The 21498-nt window shown below is 42.8% G+C and overlaps 1 protein-coding gene across 1 annotated transcript in view; it reads left to right on the top strand.

Annotated features, from left to right (window-relative positions):
• Positions 1-21498, top strand: part of PIK3AP1 (phosphoinositide-3-kinase adaptor protein 1) — a 176000-nt gene that overhangs the window by 138689 nt on the left and 15813 nt on the right. Inside the window, exons 12-15 of the mRNA XM_069753376.1 lie at positions 13742-13947; positions 16862-16931; positions 20199-20348; positions 20683-20753. Of these exons, the coding sequence (XP_069609477.1) occupies positions 13742-13947; positions 16862-16931; positions 20199-20348; positions 20683-20753 (497 nt within the window). The remainder of the gene's footprint in view (positions 1-13741; positions 13948-16861; positions 16932-20198; positions 20349-20682; positions 20754-21498) is intronic.

The raw sequence follows: 21498 nt of genomic DNA, 5'->3' as shown, positions 1-21498 counted from the left end.
ACGATGATGTCATAAAGGACGTAGAAATCCCACGTTTCTGATTCAGCGACGGGCACAGTATCGACGTAGATGTCATAATGGTTGCCATGGCGACGATGATGTCATAAAGGTTGCCTCGACCAATCAGCGACAGGCACAGTCTGCCGCGAATTCTGGAATCATCATTGTCCATATACTACGGGGACATGCATATTCTAGAATACCGATGCGTTAGAATCGGGCCACAATTTAGTATATATATAATTGTCTAAGGGTTTTTCCGTCTGTCTGTCTGTCTGTCTGTCTGTCCTGGAAATCCTGCGTCTCTGATTGGTCGAGGCCGCCAGGCCTCGACCAATCAGCGACGGGCACAGCGAAGATGATGTCATAAAGGACGTAGAAATCCCACGTTTCTGATTCAGCGACGGGCACAGTATCGACGTAGATGTCATAATGGTTGCTGTTGTGAATTCTGTGGCTGAATTCACTCCTGTGGTCACAAGTGGTACTGCAGCTTCTGGTGAGCTCGTTAACTGCTTCATTACTTAACTCCGCCTGATGCTGCTATCCTTGCTCCTTGTCAATGTTTCAGTGTTGGATCTGAGCTTCTCCTGATTGTTCCTGTGACCTGCTGCTCTGTATAGCTAAGTGCTTTTTGCTTTTTTGTTGCTTTTTTTCTGTCCAGCTTGTCTTTTGTTTTGCTGGAAGCTCTGAGACGCAAAGGGTGTACCGCCGTGCCGTTAGTTCGGCACGGTGGGTTTTTTTTTGCCCCCTTTGCGTGGTTTTGCTTTAGGGTTTTTTGTAGACTGCAAAGTTCACTTTACTATCCTCGCTCTGTCCTAGAATATCGGGCCCCACTTTGCTGAATCTATTTCATCCCTACGTTTTGTCTTTTCATCTTACTCACAGTCATTATATGTGGGGGGCTGCCTTTTCCTTTGGGGAATTTCTCTGGGGCAAGTCAGGCCTATTTTTCTATCTTCAGGCTAGCTAGTTTCTTAGGCTGTGCCGAGTTGCCTAGGTAGTTGTTAGGCGCAATCCACAGCCGCTTTTAGTTGTGTTTAGGATAGGATCAGGTGTGCAGTCTACAGAGTTTCCACGTCTCAGAGCTCGTTCTTGTATTTTTGGGTATTTGTCAGATCACTGTGTGCGCTCTGATCGCTAAGCACACTGTGTTTCTGGATTGCCTTCATAACACCTGTCATTAGCAAACATAACAGTACAAGGAGCCAAACTAATGATTCTCAATAGAGGGAAAGAAAAAGTTCTGACATCATTTTTTTTTTTTTTTTCTGCTCTGTGTTCACTTTTTTTTTTTTCCCCTAGACATTTGGGTGATTCTGGACACAGGTGTGGACATGGATATTCAGGGTCTGTGCTCTTCAATGGATAATCTCGTTATAAATGTACAAAAAATTCAAGATACTATTGATCAGAAATCTATGTTAGAACCAAGAATTCCTATTCCTGATTTGTTTTTTGGAGATAGAACTAAGTTTCTAAGTTTCAAAAATAATTGTAAGCTATTTCTGGCCTTGAAACCTCATTCTTCTGGTAATCCTATTCAACAGGTTTTGATTATTATTTCTTTTTTGCGCAGCGACCCTCAAGACTGGGCATTTTCTCTTGCGCCAGGAGACCCTGCATTGAGTAGTGCCGATGCGTTTTTCCTGGCGCTCGGATTGCTGTACGATGAGCCTAATTCAGTGGATCAGGCTGAGAAAAATTTGCTGGCTTTGTGCCAGGGTCAGGATGATATAGAAGTATATTGTCAGAAATTTAGGAAATGGTCAGTACTCACTCAGTGGAATGAATCTGCGCTGGCAGCTTTGTTCAGAAAGGGTCTCTCTGAGGCTCTTAAGGATGTCATGGTGGGATTTCCTATGCCTGCTGGTTTGAATGAGTCTTTGTCTTTGGCCATTCAGATCGGTCGACGCTTGCGCGAGCGTAAATCTGTGCACCATTTGGCGGTACTGCCTGAGGTTAAACCTGAGCCTATGCAGTGCGATAGGACTATGACTAGAGTTGAACGGCAGGAATACAGACGTCTGAATGGTCTGTGTTTCTACTGTGGTGATTCCACTCATGCTATTTCTGATTGTCCTAAGCGCACTAAGCGGTCCGCTAGGTCTGCCGTCATTGGTACTGTACAGTCCAAATTCCTTCTGTCCATTACCTTGATATGCTCTTTGTCGTCGTTTTCTGTCATGGCGTTTGTGGATTCGGGCGCTGCCCTGAATCTGATGGATTTGGATTATGCTAAACGTTGTGGGTTTTTCTTGGAGCCTTTGCAGTGTCCTATTCCATTGAGAGGAATTGATGCTACACCTTTGGCCAAGAATAAACCTCAATACTGGGCCCAGCTGACCATGTGCATGGCTCCTGCACATCAGGAAGTTATTCGCTTTCTGGTGTTGCATAATCTGCATGATGTGGTCGTGTTGGGGTTGCCATGGCTACAAACCCATAATCCAGTATTGGATTGGAATTCCATGTCGGTATCCAGCTGGGGTTGTCAGGGGGTACATGGTGATGTTCCATTTTTGTCGATTTCGTCATCCACCCCTTCTGAGGTCCCAGAGTTCTTGTCTGATTATCAGGATGTATTTGAAGAGCCCAAGTCCGATGCTCTACCTCCGCATAGGGATTGTGATTGTGCTATCAATTTGATTCCTGGTAGTAAATTCCCTAAAGGTCGATTATTTAATTTATCCGTGCCCGAACACGCCGCTATGCGCAGTTATGTGAAGGAATCCCTGGAGAAGGGACATATTCGCCCATCGTCATCACCACTGGGAGCAGGGTTCTTCTTTGTAGCCAAGAAGGATGGTTCGCTGAGACCGTGTATTGATTACCGCCTTCTTAATAAGATCACTGTTAAATTTCAGTATCCCTTGCCATTGTTATCTGACTTGTTTGCTCGGATTAAGGGGGCTAGTTGGTTCACTAAGATAGATCTTCGTGGTGCGTATAATCTGGTGAGAATCAGGCAAGGAGATGAATGGAAAACTGCATTCAATACGCCCGAGGGTCATTTTGAGTATCTAGTGATGCCGTTCGGACTTGCCAATGCTCCATCTGTGTTTCAGTCTTTTATGCATGACATCTTCCGTGAGTATCTGGATAAATTCCTGATTGTTTACTTGGATGACATTTTGATCTTCTCAGATGATTGGGAGTCTCATGTGAAGCAGGTCAGAATGGTTTTTCAGGTCCTGCGTGCTAACTCTTTGTTTGTGAAGGGATCAAAGTGTCTCTTCGGTGTGCAGAAAGTTTCATTTTTGGGGTTCATCTTTACCCCTTCTACTATCGAGATGGATCCAGTTAAGGTCCAAGCCATCCAGGATTGGATTCAGCCGACATCTCTGAAAAGTCTGCAAAAGTTCCTGGGCTTTGCTAATTTTTATCGTCGCTTCATCTGTAATTTTTCTAGCATTGCCAAACCATTGACCGATTTGACCAAGAAGGGTGCTGATTTGGTTAATTGGTCTTCTGCTGCTGTGGAAGCTTTTCAGGAGTTGAAGCGTCGTTTTTGTTCTGCCCCTGTGTTGTGTCAGCCAGATGTTTCTCTTCCGTTCCAGGTCGAGGTTGATGCTTCTGAGATTGGAGCAGGGGCGGTTTTGTCACAGAGAGGTTCTGATTGCTCAGTGATGAAACCATGTGCTTTCTTTTCCAGGAAGTTTTCGCCCGCTGAGCGTAATTATGATGTGGGCAATCGAGAGTTGCTGGCCATGAAGTGGGCATTCGAGGAGTGGCGTCATTGGCTTGAAGGAGCTAAGCATCGCGTGGTGGTATTGACTGATCATAAGAACTTGACTTATCTCGAGTCTGCCAAGCGCTTGAATCCTAGACAGGCCCGTTGGTCGTTATTTTTTGCCCGCTTCGACTTTGTGATTTCGTACCTTCCGGGCTCTAAAAATGTGAAGGCGGATGCTCTATCTAGGAGTTTTGTGCCCGACTCTCCGGGTTTATCTGAGCCAGCGGGTATCCTCAAGGAAGGAGTCATTGTGTCTGCCATCTCCCCTGATTTGCGGCGGGTGCTGCAAAAATTTCAGGCGAATAAACCTGATCGTTGTCCAGCAGAGAAACTGTTCGTCCCTGATAGGTGGACTAATAAACTTATCTCTGAACTTCATTGTTCGGTGTTGGCTGGTCATCCTGGAATCTTTGGTACCAGAGAGTTAGTGCCTAGATCCTTCTGGTGGCCATCTCTGTCACGGGATGTACGTACTTTTGTGCAGTCCTGTGGGATTTGTGCTAGGGCTAAGCCCTGCTGTTCTCGTGCCAGTGGGTTGCTTTTGCCCTTACCAGTCCCAAAGAGGCCTTGGACACATATTTCGATGGATTTCATTTCTGACCTTCCCGTTTCTCAAAAGATGTCAGTCATTTGGGTGGTCTGTGATCGCTTTTCTAAAATGGTCCATCTGGTGCCCTTGGCTAAATTGCCTTCCTCCTCTGATTTGGTACCTTTGTTCTTTCAGCATGTGGTTCGGTTGCATGGCATTCCTGAGAATATTGTTTCTGACAGAGGTTCCCAGTTTGTTTCAAGGTTCTGGCGAGCCTTTTGTGGTAGGATGGGCATTGACCTATCCTTTTCCTCGGCTTTCCATCCTCAGACTAATGGCCAGACCGAACGAACCAATCAGACCTTGGAAACATATCTGAGATGTTTTGTTTCTGCAGACCAGGATGATTGGGTGTCCTTTTTGCCGTTGGCTGAGTTCGCCCTTAATAATCGGGCCAGCTCGGCTACCTTGGTTTCTCCATTTTTTTGCAATTCTGGGTTCCATCCTCGTTTCTCTTCAGGACAGGTTGAGTCTTCGGACTGTCCTGGTGTGGATTCTGTGGTGGATAGGTTGCAGCAGATCTGGACTCAGGTAGTGGACAATTTGATCTTGTCCCAGGAGAAAGCTCAACTTTTCGCTAATCGCAGACGCCGTGTGGGTCCCCGACTTCGTGTTGGGGATCTGGTTTGGTTATCTTCTCGTCATATTCCTATGAAGGTTTCCTCTCCTAAATTTAAACCTCGTTTTATTGGTCCGTATAGGATTTCTGAGGTTCTCAATCCTGTGTCTTTTCGTTTGACCCTCCCAGACTCCTTTTCCATACATAATGTATTCCATAGGTCGTTGTTGCGGAGATACGTGGCACCTATGGTTCCATCTGTTGAGCCTCCTGCCCCGGTTTTGGTGGAGGGGGAATTGGAGTATATTGTGGAGAAGATTTTGGATTCTCGTGTTTCTAGACGGAAACTCCAGTATCTGGTTAAATGGAAGGGTTATGCTCAGGAAGATAATTCCTGGGTTTTTGCCTCTGATGTTCATGCTTCCGATCTTGTTCGTGCCTTTCATGCGGCTCATCCTGGTCGGCCTGGGGGCTCTGGTGAGGGTTCGGTGACCCCTCCTCAGGGGGGGGGTACTGTTGTGAATTCTGTGGCTGAATTCACTCCTGTGGTCACAAGTGGTACTGCAGCTTCTGAGCTTCCTCCCTCAGGTGTTCTGGTGAGCTCGTTAACTGCTTCATTACTTAACTCCGCCTGATGCTGCTATCCTTGCTCCTTGTCAATGTTTCAGTGTTGGATCTGAGCTTCTCCTGATTGTTCCTGTGACCTGCTGCTCTGTATAGCTAAGTGCTTTTTGCTTTTTTGTTGCTTTTTTTCTGTCCAGCTTGTCTTTTGTTTTGCTGGAAGCTCTGAGACGCAAAGGGTGTACCGCCGTGCCGTTAGTTCGGCACGGTGGGTTTTTTTTTGCCCCCTTTGCGTGGTTTTGCTTTAGGGTTTTTTGTAGACTGCAAAGTTCACTTTACTATCCTCGCTCTGTCCTAGAATATCGGGCCCCACTTTGCTGAATCTATTTCATCCCTACGTTTTGTCTTTTCATCTTACTCACAGTCATTATATGTGGGGGGCTGCCTTTTCCTTTGGGGAATTTCTCTGGGGCAAGTCAGGCCTATTTTTCTATCTTCAGGCTAGCTAGTTTCTTAGGCTGTGCCGAGTTGCCTAGGTAGTTGTTAGGCGCAATCCACAGCCGCTTTTAGTTGTGTTTAGGATAGGATCAGGTGTGCAGTCTACAGAGTTTCCACGTCTCAGAGCTCGTTCTTGTATTTTTGGGTATTTGTCAGATCACTGTGTGCGCTCTGATCGCTAAGCACACTGTGTTTCTGGATTGCCTTCATAACACCTGTCATTAGCAAACATAACAGGTTGCCATGGCGACGATGATGTCATAAAGGTTGCCTCGACCAATCAGCGACATTCACAGTCTGCCGCGAATTCTGGAATCATCATTGTCCATATACTACGGGGACATGCATATTCTAGAATACCCGATGCGTTAGAATCGGGCCACAATCTAGTCTATATATATAATTGTCTAAGGGTTTTTCCGTCTGTCTGTCTGTCCTGGAAATCCCGCATCTCTGATTGGTCGAGGCCGCCAGCTTCAAGAGGTAGTCACCGGGAATGGTCTTCCAACAATCTTGAAGGAGTTCCCAGAGATGCTTAGCACTTGTTGGCCCTTTTGCCTTCACTCTGCGGTCCAGCTCACCCCAAACCATCTAGATTGGGTTCAGGTCTGGTGACTGTGGAGGCCAGGTCATCTGGCGTAGCACCCCATCACTCTCCTTCTTGGTCAAATAGCCCTTACACAGCCTGGAGGTGTGTTTGGGGTCATTGTCCTGTTGAAAAATAAATGATGGTCCAACTAAACGCAAACTGGATAGAATAGCATGCTGCTTCAAGATGCTGTGGTAGCCATGCTGGTTCAGTATGCCTTGAATTTTGAATAAATCCCCAACAGTGTCACCAGCAAAGCACCCCCACACCATCACACCTCCTCCTCCATGCTTCACGGTGGGAGCCAGGCATGTAGAGTCCATCCGTTCACCTTTTCTGCGTCGCACAAAGACACAGTGGTTGGAACCAAAGATCTCAAATTTGGACTCATCAGACCAAAGCACAGATTTCCACTTGTCTAATGTCCATTCCTTGTGTTCTGTAGCCCAAACAAGTCTCTTCTGCTTGTTGCCTGTCCTTAGCAGTGGTTTCCTAGCAGCTATTTTACCATGAGGCCTGCTGCACAAAGTCTCCTCTTAACAGTTGTTGTAGAGATGTGTCTGCTGCTAGAACTCTGGGTGGCATTGACCTGATCTCTAATCTGAGCTGCTGTTAACCTGCGATTTCTGAGGCTGGTGACTCGGATAAACTTATCCTCAGAAGCAGAGGTGACTCTTGGTCTTCCTTTCCGGGGGCGGTCCTCATGTGAACCAGTTTCTTTGTAGCGCTCTATGGTTTTTGCCACTGCACTTGAGGACACTTTCAAAGTTAGAAAATTTTTTCAGACTGACTGACCTTCATTTCTTAAAGTAATGATGGCCACTCATTTTTCTTTACTTAGCTGCTTTTTTCTTGCCATAATACAAATTCTAACAGTCTATTCAGTAGGACTATCAGCTGTGTATCCACCAGACTTCTGCACAACACAACTGATGGTCTCAATACCATTTAAAAGGCAAGAAATCCCACTTATTAAACCTGACAGGGTGCACCTGTGAAGTGAAAACCATTCCCGGTGACTACCTCTTGAAACTCATCAAGAGAATGCCAAGAGTGTGCAAAGCAGTCATCAAAACAAAAGGTGGCTACTTTGAAGAACCTAGAATTTAAGACATAATTTCAGTTGTTTCACACTTTTTTGTTTAGTATATAATTCCAGATGTGCTAATTCATAGTTTTGATGCCTTCAGCGTGAATGTACAATTTCCATAGTCATGAAAATACAGAAAAATCTATAAATGAGAAAGTGTGTCCAAACTTTTGGTCTGTACTGTATATATATATATATACATACACACACACACACACACACACACACACACACACACACACACACACACACACACACATGGCAACACATTCCCTTTTAACCAGTAGTTATAGCCATTTTTAAATGGTATTTGACCTCTTGCATATAAACTGTTCTGACAAAAGGTTCTAATGACGTCCAAAGCAACCTATTAGGTTTTAATTTTTCTTTCCAGGCAGAAATGGAAATTAAAGTAGTGAAGTATTATTCCTACAGGCAACACTGCCACCTCTTGATAGCATGAGCCCTTTGTAAAATCTGCTCAGTAAGTTGATGCAGAGAGTGCATTATGTCTAACATCCATAAAAAGGGTACAGGGTGTGGATGGGTTACTATAGTGGTCAGATATCTAAAACAAGGTCCCCAGGTCTGCTGTATAGTATATGCCTATTAGATAATGTCAGAGGCATCATCAGTGTAATGAAGTAAATACAGATTCAAGTCCTTCATTTGCCTTAACAAATGATACAAATAATATCTTACTTCAGAAAAAAATATGTTTATTATGTAAACATAGTACAAAATGCAATTGCATTCATAACATCCATTCAGAAAGTAAATGTATTATTTATACTACATGGCTAGTGATGGTTGAAAAAAAAATCCACATTATGCTATGTTCACATGCAGCAGGGTTTTCTTTTGTTTTTGTTTTTTTCTTTTTTGTGTGCTTTTTACAATCCCAGAAAAAGAATTTACCGTATATACTCGAGTATAAGCCGACCCGAGTATAAGCCGACCCCCCTAATTTTGCCACAAAAAACTGGGAAAACTTATTGACTCAAGTATAAGCCTAGGGTGGAAATGCAGCATTTACCGGTGAATTTCAAAAATAAAAATAGATCATTATTTCCCCATAGCTGTGCCATATAGTGCTCTGCACCGTTCATTTTGTCCCATAGCTCTGCCCCATACAGTGCTGTGCTCTGCACCGTTCATTTTGTCCCATAGCCCTGCCCCATACAGTGCTCTGCTCGGCACCGTTCATTATTGTCCCATATCTGTGCCCCATATATGCTCGGCACTGTTCATTATTGTCCCATAGCTGTGCCCCATATATGCTCGGCACTGTTCATTATTGTCCCATAGCTGTGCCCCATATATGCTCGGCACCATTCATTATTGTCCCATAGCTGTGCCCCATATATGCTCGGCACCGTTCATTATTGTCCCATAGCTGTGCCCCATATATGCTCTGCACCGTTTATTGTGCCCCATATATGCTCTGCACCGTTCATTGTGCCCCATATATGCTCTGCACCGTTCATTGTGCCCCATATATGCTCTGCACCGTTCATTGTGCCCCATATATGCTCTGCACCGTTCATTGTGCCCCATATATGCTCTGCACCGTTCATTGTGCCCCATATATGCTCTGCACCGTTCATTGTGCCCCATATATGCTCTGCACCGTTCATTGTGCCCCATATATGCTCTGCACCGTTCATTGTGCCCCATATATGCTCTGCACCGTTCATTGTGCCCCATATATGCTCTGCACCGTTCATTGTGCCCCATATATGCTCTGCACCGTTGATTGTGCCCCATATATGCTCTGCACCATTTATTGTGCCCCATATATGCTCTGCACCGTTCACTGTGCCCCATATATGCTCTGCACCGTTCATTGTGCCCCATATATGCTCTGCACCGTTCATTGTGCCCCATATATGCTCTGCACCGTTTATTGTGCCCCATATATGCTCTGCACCATTCATTGTGCCCCATATATGCTCTGCACCGTTTATTGTGCCCCATATATGCTCTGCACCGTTCATTATTGCCCCATAGCTGTGCCCCATATATGCTCTGCACCGTTCATTGTGCCCCATATATGCTCTGCACCGTTCATTGTGCCCCATATATGCTCTGCACCGTTCATTGTGCCCCATATATGCTCTGCACCGTTCATTGTGCCCCATATATGCTCTGCACCGTTCATTGTGCCCCATATATGCTCTGCACCGTTCATTGTGCCCCATATATGCTCTGCACCGTTCATTGTGCCCCATAGATGCTCCACATAAATCTGCGCCGCTGCCGCTGCTGCTGCAATAAAAAAAAAAAAAAACACATGCTCACCTTTCTTGCTTGCAGCTCCCAGCGTCCGGTCCCGGCGCCTCCATCTTCCCGGCGTCTCTGCTCTGACTGATCAGGCAGAGGGCGCCGCGCACGCTATACGCGTCATCGCGCCCTCTGACCTGCACAGTCAGAGCGCAGATAGACGCCGGGAAGATGGAGGCGCCGGGAAGATGGAGCGACGCCCGGCGTGTGGAACGCGGACAGGTGAATATAAAATACTTACCTAGTCCCGCCGCTCCTGACGCTGCCCCCGCCTGTCACAGCTGGTCTTCGGTGCCGCAGCTTTCTCTATCAGCGGTCACCGGCACCGCTGATTAGAGAAATGAATACGCGGCTCCACCCCTATGGGAGGTGGAGCCGCCTATTCATTTCTCTAATGAGCGGTCCCACGTGACTGCTGAAGAGGGGAAGAAGCTGCAGCACAGAAGACCGTGGGACAGGCGGGGAGCGCCAGGATCGCTGGGACTAGGTAAGTATGCCTCAGCGCCCTCACCCCCTCACCCGCCGACCCTGTCGCCCACCTTGACTCGAGTATAAGCCGAGAGGGGCACTTTCAGCCCAAAAATTTGGCCTGAAAATCAAAATCTCGGCTTATACTCGAGTATATACGGTAGATTGGAATTGGATTAGAACTGGAATAGTGCAGCACTTTTGTAATCTGCAGCAAGTCAATTCTTTTAGTGTTTTCGCAGCGGTTTTTTTCACACATAGAAAGCAATGAGAAAGTGCAAAATTACTGCAAACAAAACAGGGAACAGGTTGTTCTTCGTTTTTTGTTGCGTTTTTAGTGAAAACCCCCCACTATTGCTAACTTTATTATACATGAATTGTGGACAAAACACACATATAATCAGTCATAAAAATCCCACACAAAAAAACACAGCAAAAATGCAGAAAATCCAAAATGCAGTGTTTTAACTGCCAAGAGAGCAAGTTTTATTAATTATTGCAATTAACAAATTAATATAAGTTAATTAACAGATTGTATGTTCCCTAAAATTTAAATACTACAGCTTGACCTGTATAAACCAATAAGTCATTATATAGCTGCACATTTTATATATATATATATATATATATATATATATATATATATATATATATACAGTATATACAGTGGGGCAAAAAAGTATTTAGTCAGTCAGCAATAGTGCAAGTTCCACCACTTAAAAAGATGAGAGGCGTCTGTAATTTACACCATAGGTAGACCTCAACTATGGGAGACAAACTGAGAAAAAAAATCCAGAAGATCACATTGTCTGTTTCTTTAACAATTTATTTGCATATTATGGTGGAAAATAAGTATTTGGTCAGAAACAAAATTTCATCTCAATACTTTGTAATATATCCTTTGTTGGCAATGACAGAGGTCAAACGTTTTCTGTAAGTCTTCACAAGGTTGCCACACACTGTTGTTGGTATGTTGGCCCATTCCTCCATGCAGATCTCCTCTAGAGCAGTGATGTTTTTGGCTTTTCGCTTGGCAACACGGACTTTCAACTCCCTCCAAAGGTTTTCTATAGGGTTGAGATCTGGAGACTGGCTAGGCCACTCCAGGACCTTGAAATGCTTCTTACGAAGCCACTCCTTCGTTGCCCTGGCGGTGTGCTTTGGATCATTGTCATGTTGAAAGACCCAGCCACGTTTCATCTTCAATGCCCTTGCTGATGGAAGGAGGTTTGCACTCAAAATTTCACGATACATGGCCCCATTCATTCTTTCATGTACCCGGATCAGTCGTCCTGGCCCCTTTGCAGAGAAACAGCCCCAAAGCATGATGTTTCCACCACCATGCTTTACAGTAGGTATGGTGTTTGATGGATGCAACTCAGTATTCTTTTTCCTCCAAACACGACAAGTTGTGTTTCTACCAAACAGTTCCAGTTTGGTTTCATCAGACCATAGGACATTCTCCCAAAACTCCTCTGGATCATCCAAATGCTCTCTAGCAAACTTCAGATGGGCCCGGACATGTACTGGCTTAAGCAGTGGGACACGTCTGGCACTGCAGGATCTGAGTCCATGGTGGCGTAGTGTGTTACTTATGGTAGGCCTTGTTACATTGGTCCCAGCTCTCTGCAGTTCATTCACTAGGTCCCCCCGCGTGGTTCTGGGATTTTTGCTCACCATTCTTGTGATCATTCTGACCCCACGGGGTGGGATTTTGCGTGGAGCCCCAGATCGAGGGAGATTATCAGTGGTCTTGTATGTCTTCCATTTTCTAATTATTGCTCCCACTGTTGATTTCTTCACTCCAAGCTGGTTGGCTATTGCAGATTCAGTCTTCCCAGCCTGGTGCAGGGCTACAATTTTGTTTCTGGTGTCCTTTGACAGCTCTTTGGTCTTCACCATAGTGGACTTTGGAGTCAGACTGTTTGAGGGTGTGCACAGGTGTCTTTTTATACTGATAACAAGTTTAAACAGGTGCCATTACTACAGGTAATGAGTGGAGGAAAGAGGAGACTCTTAAAGAAGAAGTTACAGGTCTGTGAGAGCCAGAAATCTTGATTGTTTGTTTCTGACCAAATACTTATTTTCCACCATAATATGCAAATAAATTGTTAAAAAAACAGACAATGTGATTTTCTGGATTTTTTTTCTCAGTTTGTCTCCCATAGTTGAGGTCTACCTATGATGTAAATTACAGACGCCTCTCATCTTTTTAAGTGGTGGAACTTGCACTATTGCTGACTGACTAAATACTTTTTTGCCCCACTGTGTATATATATATATATATATATATATATATATATATATATATATATATATATATACAAAACTAATGTCTCTCTCCCCATGATATTGTGGAAAAATTGAAAAATACAACTTTTCCCTGAAAAACAACCTTTATACAAGTAAAAAAAAACTATTGATATTGGAAGTAATGGAAAAGCAAATGATAACTATGTCCTAAAGCTTCAAAATAGACTGAATTCTTAAGGCACCACTCCGGCATATTTTTTTAAAATTTACCGCTTGAGTGGTATCACTAATGTAAGTTCCCCACCCCTCTAAATATATTTACCTCTCACCATCTTCTGCTCTTCCCAACACCTCCTTTCCCATGCCACCATCTAATGACCACAGTCCCTGCCTGACCGTAAGTCAGAGGTAACGGTCACAAGCTTTCAATGCAAGTCTATGAGGGTCTTGTTCTGGCTCTCAAAGACTTATATTGAAAATTGACTTCTGGCTCGCGAGTGATGCGGCAGGTCACATCCTGCTGGAGACGACCGGCGCGGCACTGGAAATAGAAGAAGCCAGCAACCAAGTATTCGACTACACACAGGGATCATACATTAGTGATACCATTCCGGGGGGTACAATAAAAAAAACTACCGGAGTGGTGTTATAAGGGGTTTAACTAAATCTTGTACACGGTAATTGATGTATGAAAATATTTTGCCTTCCACTGATCTTTTGGTATCTGCCCTTTATTTGCAGATTTTCCCAACAGACTTGAAGGAAATTTTGTGTATATAGTACGTTTCCACAGTGGTAATGCACATGACTTTGTCACTAAAGTTTTATCAAAGCCAAATAACAGGAAGTATCAAACACAAAGCAACTTTATTTAAAACATGACATCCCAAAATGAGTAAAAAAAATGCATCTGAAAAATTGCAAGTAAAAAAAAGTACTAAAAATGCAATGGAAAAAAACACAGCAAACATGATACCTGAAGTGTACAAGAATAAAAGCTGCTTTTTCATGGTTAACAGATGTAGATCAAACGTCTCTCCCACGGGGATATATTTCTTAAACCATAAGATAATATCATCTTCATAACTGTTCTACAATGTGTTTCCTATTTCAAGGAGTGAGTGGATATCTGACAAGAGACCGACAACAGTCAAGTGTCTACGACCCGTTTGTTGGGATGAAAACCCCAGGCCAGCGAGAACTAATCACATTACAGAATCGTGTCAAACTGGGAATGATCAGTGTGGATGACGCTGTACTTGAGTTTAAAGAATGGCAGATGAATCAAAAGAGAAGATCGGATTCTTTCAAATTCCAGCAGGCAAGTACTAGGTGTTAATCCATAGAGGAAAGTTAAGGCAAGTACCTGGGACTGGTAATATACCATCTAAATTGGATTAGAAAAATATGGATGAAATGTATTTCTTTCAACCATTAAAATAAAGCTCTACTTTTCGACTAACTTTAATATACAAGTGAATAGCAATTTCTGCCTTTCCCAATATAGAATTATGTGACATACTAAGTATTAAGATAAAAACTATGGTTTTATGCATTATGTTCTACATATTAAGACATAATTCCGAAAAATCAGGTCCTTAGAAGGTATTAAAATTAGGTAAACACAAACCATGTGCTACACATTATAACATGTTATTATTTATTTATTTTATTTATATACTATGTCAAAATGCAGAATCAGTGCGTTAAAAAATAAGTACACCCATACTGCTTCCAAAGAAATTGTAACGCTACGCCGGCGTCCCTGCATGCTCCTTCTATCGGCAGGGGCACCGTCATAGTTGCTGCCCCATAGGGTATAATGCAGCCCCCCTCATATAGTATAATGAAGCGCCCCACCACAGAATGTAATATAGCCCACTCATAGGGTATAATGCAGCCCCCCTCATATAGTATAATGCAGCCCACTCTTAGGGTATAATGCAGCCCCTCCTTATAGGGTATAATGCAGTCCACCTCGTAGGGTATAATGCAGCCTCCCCACAGAATATAATGCAGCTCCCTCATAGGGTATAATGCAGCCCACCTATAGAATATAATGTAGCCCCCTCATAGGGTATAATGCACCCCCCACAAAATATAATGTAGCCCCCTCTGAGTATAATACAACCCTCTCATAAGGTATAATGCAGCCCCCCATAGAATATAATGTAGCCCCCTCATAGGGTAAAATGCAGCCTCCTCATAGAATATAATGCACCTCCCACAGAATATAATGTAGCCCCCTCAGAGTATAATACAACCCTCTTATAAGGTATAATGCGGCCCCCCATAGACTATAGTGTAGCCCCCTCATAACATATAATGCAGCCCCCCTCATAGTATAATGTAGCTCCCGCACAGAATATAATATAGCTCCCTCAGAGTATAATGCAGCCCCCACAAAATATAATGTAGTCCCCTCATAGGGTATAATGCAGCCCCCTCATATAGTATAATGCAGCCCACCCACAGAATATAATGCAGCCCTTCCTCATAGGGTATATTGCAGCCCCCCTCATAGGGTATAATGCAGCGCCCCTCATAGGGCATAATGCAGCCCCCCTCATATAGTATAATGCAGCCCCCCTCATGGGGTAAAATGCTCCCTCCTCATAGGGTGTAATGCAGCCTCCCCACCCACAGAATGTAATGCAGCCCCCCTCATAGGGTACAATGCAGCCCCCTTCATAGGGTATAATGCAGCCTCCCCCCACAGAATATAATGCAGCCCCCCACAGAATATAATGTAGACCCTCATAGAGTATAATGCAGCCCCACATATAATGTAGCCACCAGCCCTCCATAGAATATAATTTAGCCCCTCAGTCCAACAGTCTTATGGCCACCAGGACTCACTCACTGATATTTAAAAAAACAAAACACAATACTCACCTCTCCTCCTCATTCCCACGCTGATTCCGGCTATGCTCTGGTATCAGCAGCTGCACTGCTGTCTGCCCGACACACAGCGGGTACGCGATGAAGTGACGTCATCGCGCACCCGCTGTGAAAGAGGCAGAGGGGAATGATGGGGAGGAAGTGCCATCTGTTGCTGCACGCGCCAAATCGCCGCATGCAGATGCATCCGCATACAACACATATCCCTGCGTACCCAATGTTAAAGATAGGTATGAAGGGAAACGCAGGACGCATACAGAAATAGGCAGAGCATAGGCGGAGCTTCAGGGAGGAAGGAGGGAGGAAGTACGCAGCCATCCACAGCCCTCCTGAATGCAAATGTGAAGCCAGCCTTTTAGAGATCAGCTGTTATGACAGTGGAAGCTACATATGCCATGCCCACTCATATTGCATGCAGTGGCTACTGGTGGAAATTTGTATTACATGGCAGCCAGGTACTTCAGAATAAAAACTACATGGAGACAAAAATGGCATAAAAGATTTTAAAAGTTTCACATTTTTTTGTATAACACAAAGTTGCAAAATAAAAATGGTGACTTTTCACGTTTTCATGGCACTTTGCATCTGCTCTGCTAAAATGGGCAGAGCTGGGGTGGAGCTGAGCAAGATAGGGCTTGGCCACATGCATGCATCTGATTCATGAAAAGTGGCAGCACTTTCACGCCAGAAATGCTACTTCAGTCTCTATGTCCCATGTAACAGGTGTCATTACCTTCCTAAAAATGTGTATAAGGAATGACATACAGAGTTGGTTCTTATACAAGTACCTCGGCAAGTCATCACAACCTGATTCCTGAGAGGATTGGCAGAAGCAGCTTGCAAGAAGGAATTTGTTGATTGCCCAGCCAGTAAGTGAAACTTTCGGTAAGAGGCGAGCACCTCCGCTGAGGACCTCAGAATCATTGCAAGATTATCTTCTGAGGTTATTATTATTATAGCACCATTTATTCCATGCAAAACAAGTACAATAATCTTTAACAAAACGAGTCACCGACTGGTACAGGAGGAGAGAGGACCCTGCCCGCAAGGGCTCACAGGCTACATAGGATGAGTGAGGCTGCAGTAGGTGAGGGTAGGGCTGGTCGTGCATCAGTACGGTCGATCGGTGGTTACTGCAGGTTGTAGGCTTGTCGGAAGAGGCAGGTCTTCAGGTTCCTTTTGAAGGTTTCCATGATAGGTGAGAGTCTGATATGTTGGGGTAGAGAGTTCCAAAGTAGGGGGGATTCACAGAGGTTGTGATCTCCACATTTTTTCTATATGGAAACACAAATGTAAAAGAAGAAAAAATAAGTTTTATTATCATTTTCTTTTAGGAAAACTTAAAAAGGTTACGGGATAGTATAACCCGAAGACGCAATGAAAATAAAATAGGAAAAAGTACAGGTAATTATGTTTTGACAGATATCAAGGTATTAACCAGATATATTTAAGGATCATTTTCTAGAGATATTGCAGGCCTTGATATAGCTGGATCCTGGTTGTCCCAATTTGGGGGAAGCCCACCCCTGTAGCCTTGACCCCTTCGACCTATATGCATTGAACATAGGCTAAACGTCTGATGAAGGCTCTTCACCCGAAACACTAACATAATAATGTACTTACCGTGGTGTAGCCAATAGATATGAAATACTGACAATAAATCCTTGACCTCTCCAAGTGCCTTTAGGTGTGCAGTTCCTTCACTCTGTCTGCCATTTTCTAGACTTATTTGATGACCCATTTAGATAGGCCAATATTCATGAAGGAACATTGCCAGGAATCCTCATTTCCCAATTATTGGTCTGTCTAATCACCATCTAGGAATCACATCGCATTAATGATCGTTCTGTGCACATTGAAGTGCAATTAGGCTGTTTAAACAGGTCATTAAAGGGTTATTCCAAAAAACTAAGTATTAACTTGCTGATTACCAAGCGACCGACTTCCAACGATACCAACATTGAGGCTCTGTAACACTGAAAACAGGGATCTCCTGCCTGTGTTGAATGAAGTAAATATTCGGCCTTTGCCCCATTCATTGTCAATGGGACAGCTGAAGAAAGCAGAGAATAGCGTTCGGCTTTCTCCAGCATTCTCATAGACAATGAATGGATCTGAGGTCGGACATGCACACCTCCTCTCCATTTAAGACATGGCTGCAGTGTTCTGTTCTCTGGGTTCCATAGTTCCGATCTCAGAATTGCAGGGGGTTCTGGTAGTTGATCTCCTAACAATCAGCAAGTTATCTTCTACCCTTTTGATATTGGATAGTTTACTTTTTTTGGAGAATAACACTTTAAACGTTTGCCTGTATGAGGCCAATCAATGGTCATTTAACAGCTGGCCATCCAAAATGCAGCATAATTCCTCATTAATGGCCACTTCTCCATTGTAATAATTACAAATTCTTAAGGCCAGATTATGCTTGAGCTCAGTAGTAGTAAAGGCTTACAGATGTCTGTTAATTGAATTGCATAGCTTATTTAATTGTACATTTGAGAAACTTCATTTACATACACATTTGCATAAAATGTAGTTTGTAATACACCAAATAATCATCTACCCCTTTCTCCCAGAGTGAACTTTCTTTTAAATTCTTGCAAGCTGATTTACATAATAGCAGTGGTACTGGTGACCTCTTTTTTTTTTCCAGAGTTATACCGTGGTACTTGAAAGTTTGTGAACCTCTCATAATTTTACATATTTCTGCATACAATGGCTTGTAAAAGCTTGGGCACCCCTAGTGAAAATTACTGTTATTGTGAACAGTTAAGCAAGCTGAAGATGAAATGATCTCTAAAAGGCATAAAGTTAAAGATGACACATTTCGTTTTGTATTTTAGGCAAGGAAAAAAAATAATACTGTCATTTTTTTACATTGTTAAATTAAAAAAAAAAATGGCCCAAAGTTTTGGAAATCCTGTAAGATTTATGCGCTCAAATAACTTTGATGAAGGTTTCACACCTTAATTAGCCTGTTAGGGTTATGGCTTGTTCACTATCATCCTTAGAAAAAGCCAGGTGATGCAAATTTCCCAGCTTTATAAAAACCCAGCCTCCTCTAACCTTGTACCAAAAACTGCAGCCATGGGTTCTTTTGAGCAGCTCCTAGCACTCTGAAAATTAAAATGGTGGAAGCCCACACAGCAGGAGAAGAATATAAAAAGATAGAAAAGCGTTTTAAAGTTACACTTTACTCAGGTTGAAATGTAACTTAAAATGGCAGTTAACAGGAACAGTGGAGGTCAACATAAGGTCTGGAAGACCAAGCAAAATTGCAGTGAGAGATGCTTATAGTATTGCTAGAGATGTAAATCAGAACCACCACTTAACTGAAAAAGGACTTCAGAAAGATTTAACAGACTCTAGAGTTGTAGTACATTGTTCTACTGTTCAGAGACACCTGCACAAAAATGTCCTTCATTGAATAGTTATCAGAAGACAACCTTATGCGTCCTCACCATAAAATTCAGTATCAGGAGTATGCAAAAAAAATCTAAACAAGCCTGATGAATTTTGGAAACAAGTCCTGTGGACCAATGAGGTTAAAATAGAACTCTTTGGCTACAATGATCAAAGGTTTGTGTGGAGAAAAAAAGGGATAGAATTTCAGGAAAAGAAAATCTCATCAACCATTAAGCATGGGGGGGATCAATCACGCTTTAGGGTTGTATTGCATCTATTGGCATGGGGAACATTTCATGAGTAGAGGGAAGAATGGATTCAATGGAATTTCAACAAATTCTTCATACAAACATAACACAAAGAGATATTGATCCTAAACACAAGTCAAAATCCACAACAGACAACCTCAACAGGCGCAAGCTGAAGGTCTTACAATGGCCTTCACAGTCTCCTTATCTGAACGTCATTGAAAATCTGTGGCTACACCTCAAAATAGCAGTGCACGCAAGACAACCCAGGGATCTCACAGAACTGGAAGAATGGATGAAAATCCATCAAAGAAGAATCAAGACTCTTGACTGGCTACAAAATGCGTTTAGAAGATGTGATACTTTTCAATAGGGTGTGCTGTTCCGTACTAAGCATGCAAGGTGCAACTTTTCCATTTTCTTTTTTGTAATTTTTTAAATGTAAATGATGAAAATATGTATGTCATGTTTAACATTAGGCCTTTTAAAGATGATTTAATCTTCAACTTGCTTAAATGTTCACAATAACAGTAATTTTGACCTGAGGTGTCCAAACTTCTACATGCCATTATACATTTTATTTAAAATTACATCAGATTTTCACAGAAGACCTAAAAATAGATGAACAGAACCAAATAAAACAAACGAGTCAAACATATTACTCTGTGTCATTTTTAAAATTAGAAAAAATCATCCAATTAGTTTGTGAGTGGCAATCGAATGTGAACCTACTCCCAGCCCTATACATTTTCTAGAAGTGACTCTCTCTAGAAATTATGTCACAGGCAAAAAAACAAAAATATGTTTTCACTAATCCCTATTTCTGGCTGGGGATGTGTGAAGTCAAAATAAAATCTTATAGTGTCTTTAACTCAATAGCAACTTCCAACAGGTGGTGCTAGAGCTCAAGTCTTCTTCCTGTCTGAAAAGGCAATTTACATATTTAATTCAATAGAAATCTACATAAATTCTAACCATTAGAATGTTTTTTTATCATAATAATATCTTTTTTTCTTAGATTTAGATATCACAAAGCCCATCAGACGTGGTCAGAATGTGGAAGTAAAGCACGACATTGGCACTTACGACTCAACATCTGCCTTACTTCTTGCAAAAAGAGAAATCAAACGTGGAAACTGGAAGACAGATAGTACCTCTAGCACTGCAAGTAGGTAGCCCTTACCGGTATACTGCACAAGGCCAGCTCATGGTAGACATCCACAATGACATCTTTATCTTTAGCCAAAAAGAACGTGGTTACAACTAACATGTGAAACTGTATCTTTACAGTGTGATAAATTCTATTTAGACATTAAAGTTGTTTTCTAGATATATTCTGCAAATCTGTACTATTGGAGTGCAGGTGTAAAGATATAAACCTCTAGGTTGGGTTCATCAATACTGGAGGAACACTTTTCCCCTCCTTGGGATTGTTCTTCACCAATAGGATATACAAGCTTTTACTTGTTTTCTCATTGTCTTTTATATTTGATACAAATTAGGCAGTGCAAGTAACCGATCCAGTACCCGGAGCATTCAGAGCATGAGTAGCGGCATGGAAGGAGACAATGAGGTAATTCTAACTATAGTAAAACAGTTTACTCCAAACGATGTTTGAGTCCCCGCGCCTACAAGTCTCATCGCTGTTCGACAGCCGCAACACATGCAGGGATTGCCTAACAAACAGACAATCCCTCCATGTGTTGTGTCTGTCAAACAGTCACGGGGACTCGAACATATTTTTCGAGCACACCGATGACACTCGGTTAGCACCAGAGCATGGAAAACATCTTATCCCAGTACGTTCGCTCATCACTACTAAAGATATAAAGGTGTGCTCCAAAGAACTTCCTACTGGATGTGTCACTTTTGAACCAAAATAATGGCACATCCTAATAATGAGTTAAAGATTGTTTTTGTGTTCGAGCAGTATTAGCTTACAGAGTTTTCAATGCAACTTTAATTTTGACTATAGTAAAGGTATGATGTCCCTTAATGGGAATATTTCATCAGGTTTAAACTTCGCAACCTAAGGGCAGCATAAAACACGAACAAACACCCTAACTTCAGTAGGTCCTATAGTTATGGGAGACATATTTTTGGTGTCTCGAACATAAGACATTTACTTATATCACTGTGCGTTCTGAGCATCGTTTTCAAATTAATATCGGCCCGATGGACAAAGTTGAATTTGCCATATCTCCTATCTATAGAAAGCCAAATCATGATAAGAAATATGTCATTAATATCTCTCGTCTGGTATCTCAAGGGGGGGAAGATGTCATTAAGATCGGGATCTCATAATTTTTAGTACCTGA

The sequence above is a fragment of the Ranitomeya imitator genome, chromosome 2 (assembly GCF_032444005.1).
Source record: "Ranitomeya imitator isolate aRanImi1 chromosome 2, aRanImi1.pri, whole genome shotgun sequence".
NCBI classification, from domain to species: Eukaryota; Metazoa; Chordata; class Amphibia; order Anura; family Dendrobatidae; genus Ranitomeya; species Ranitomeya imitator.
This window is presented reverse-complemented; position numbering and strand designations above follow the sequence as displayed.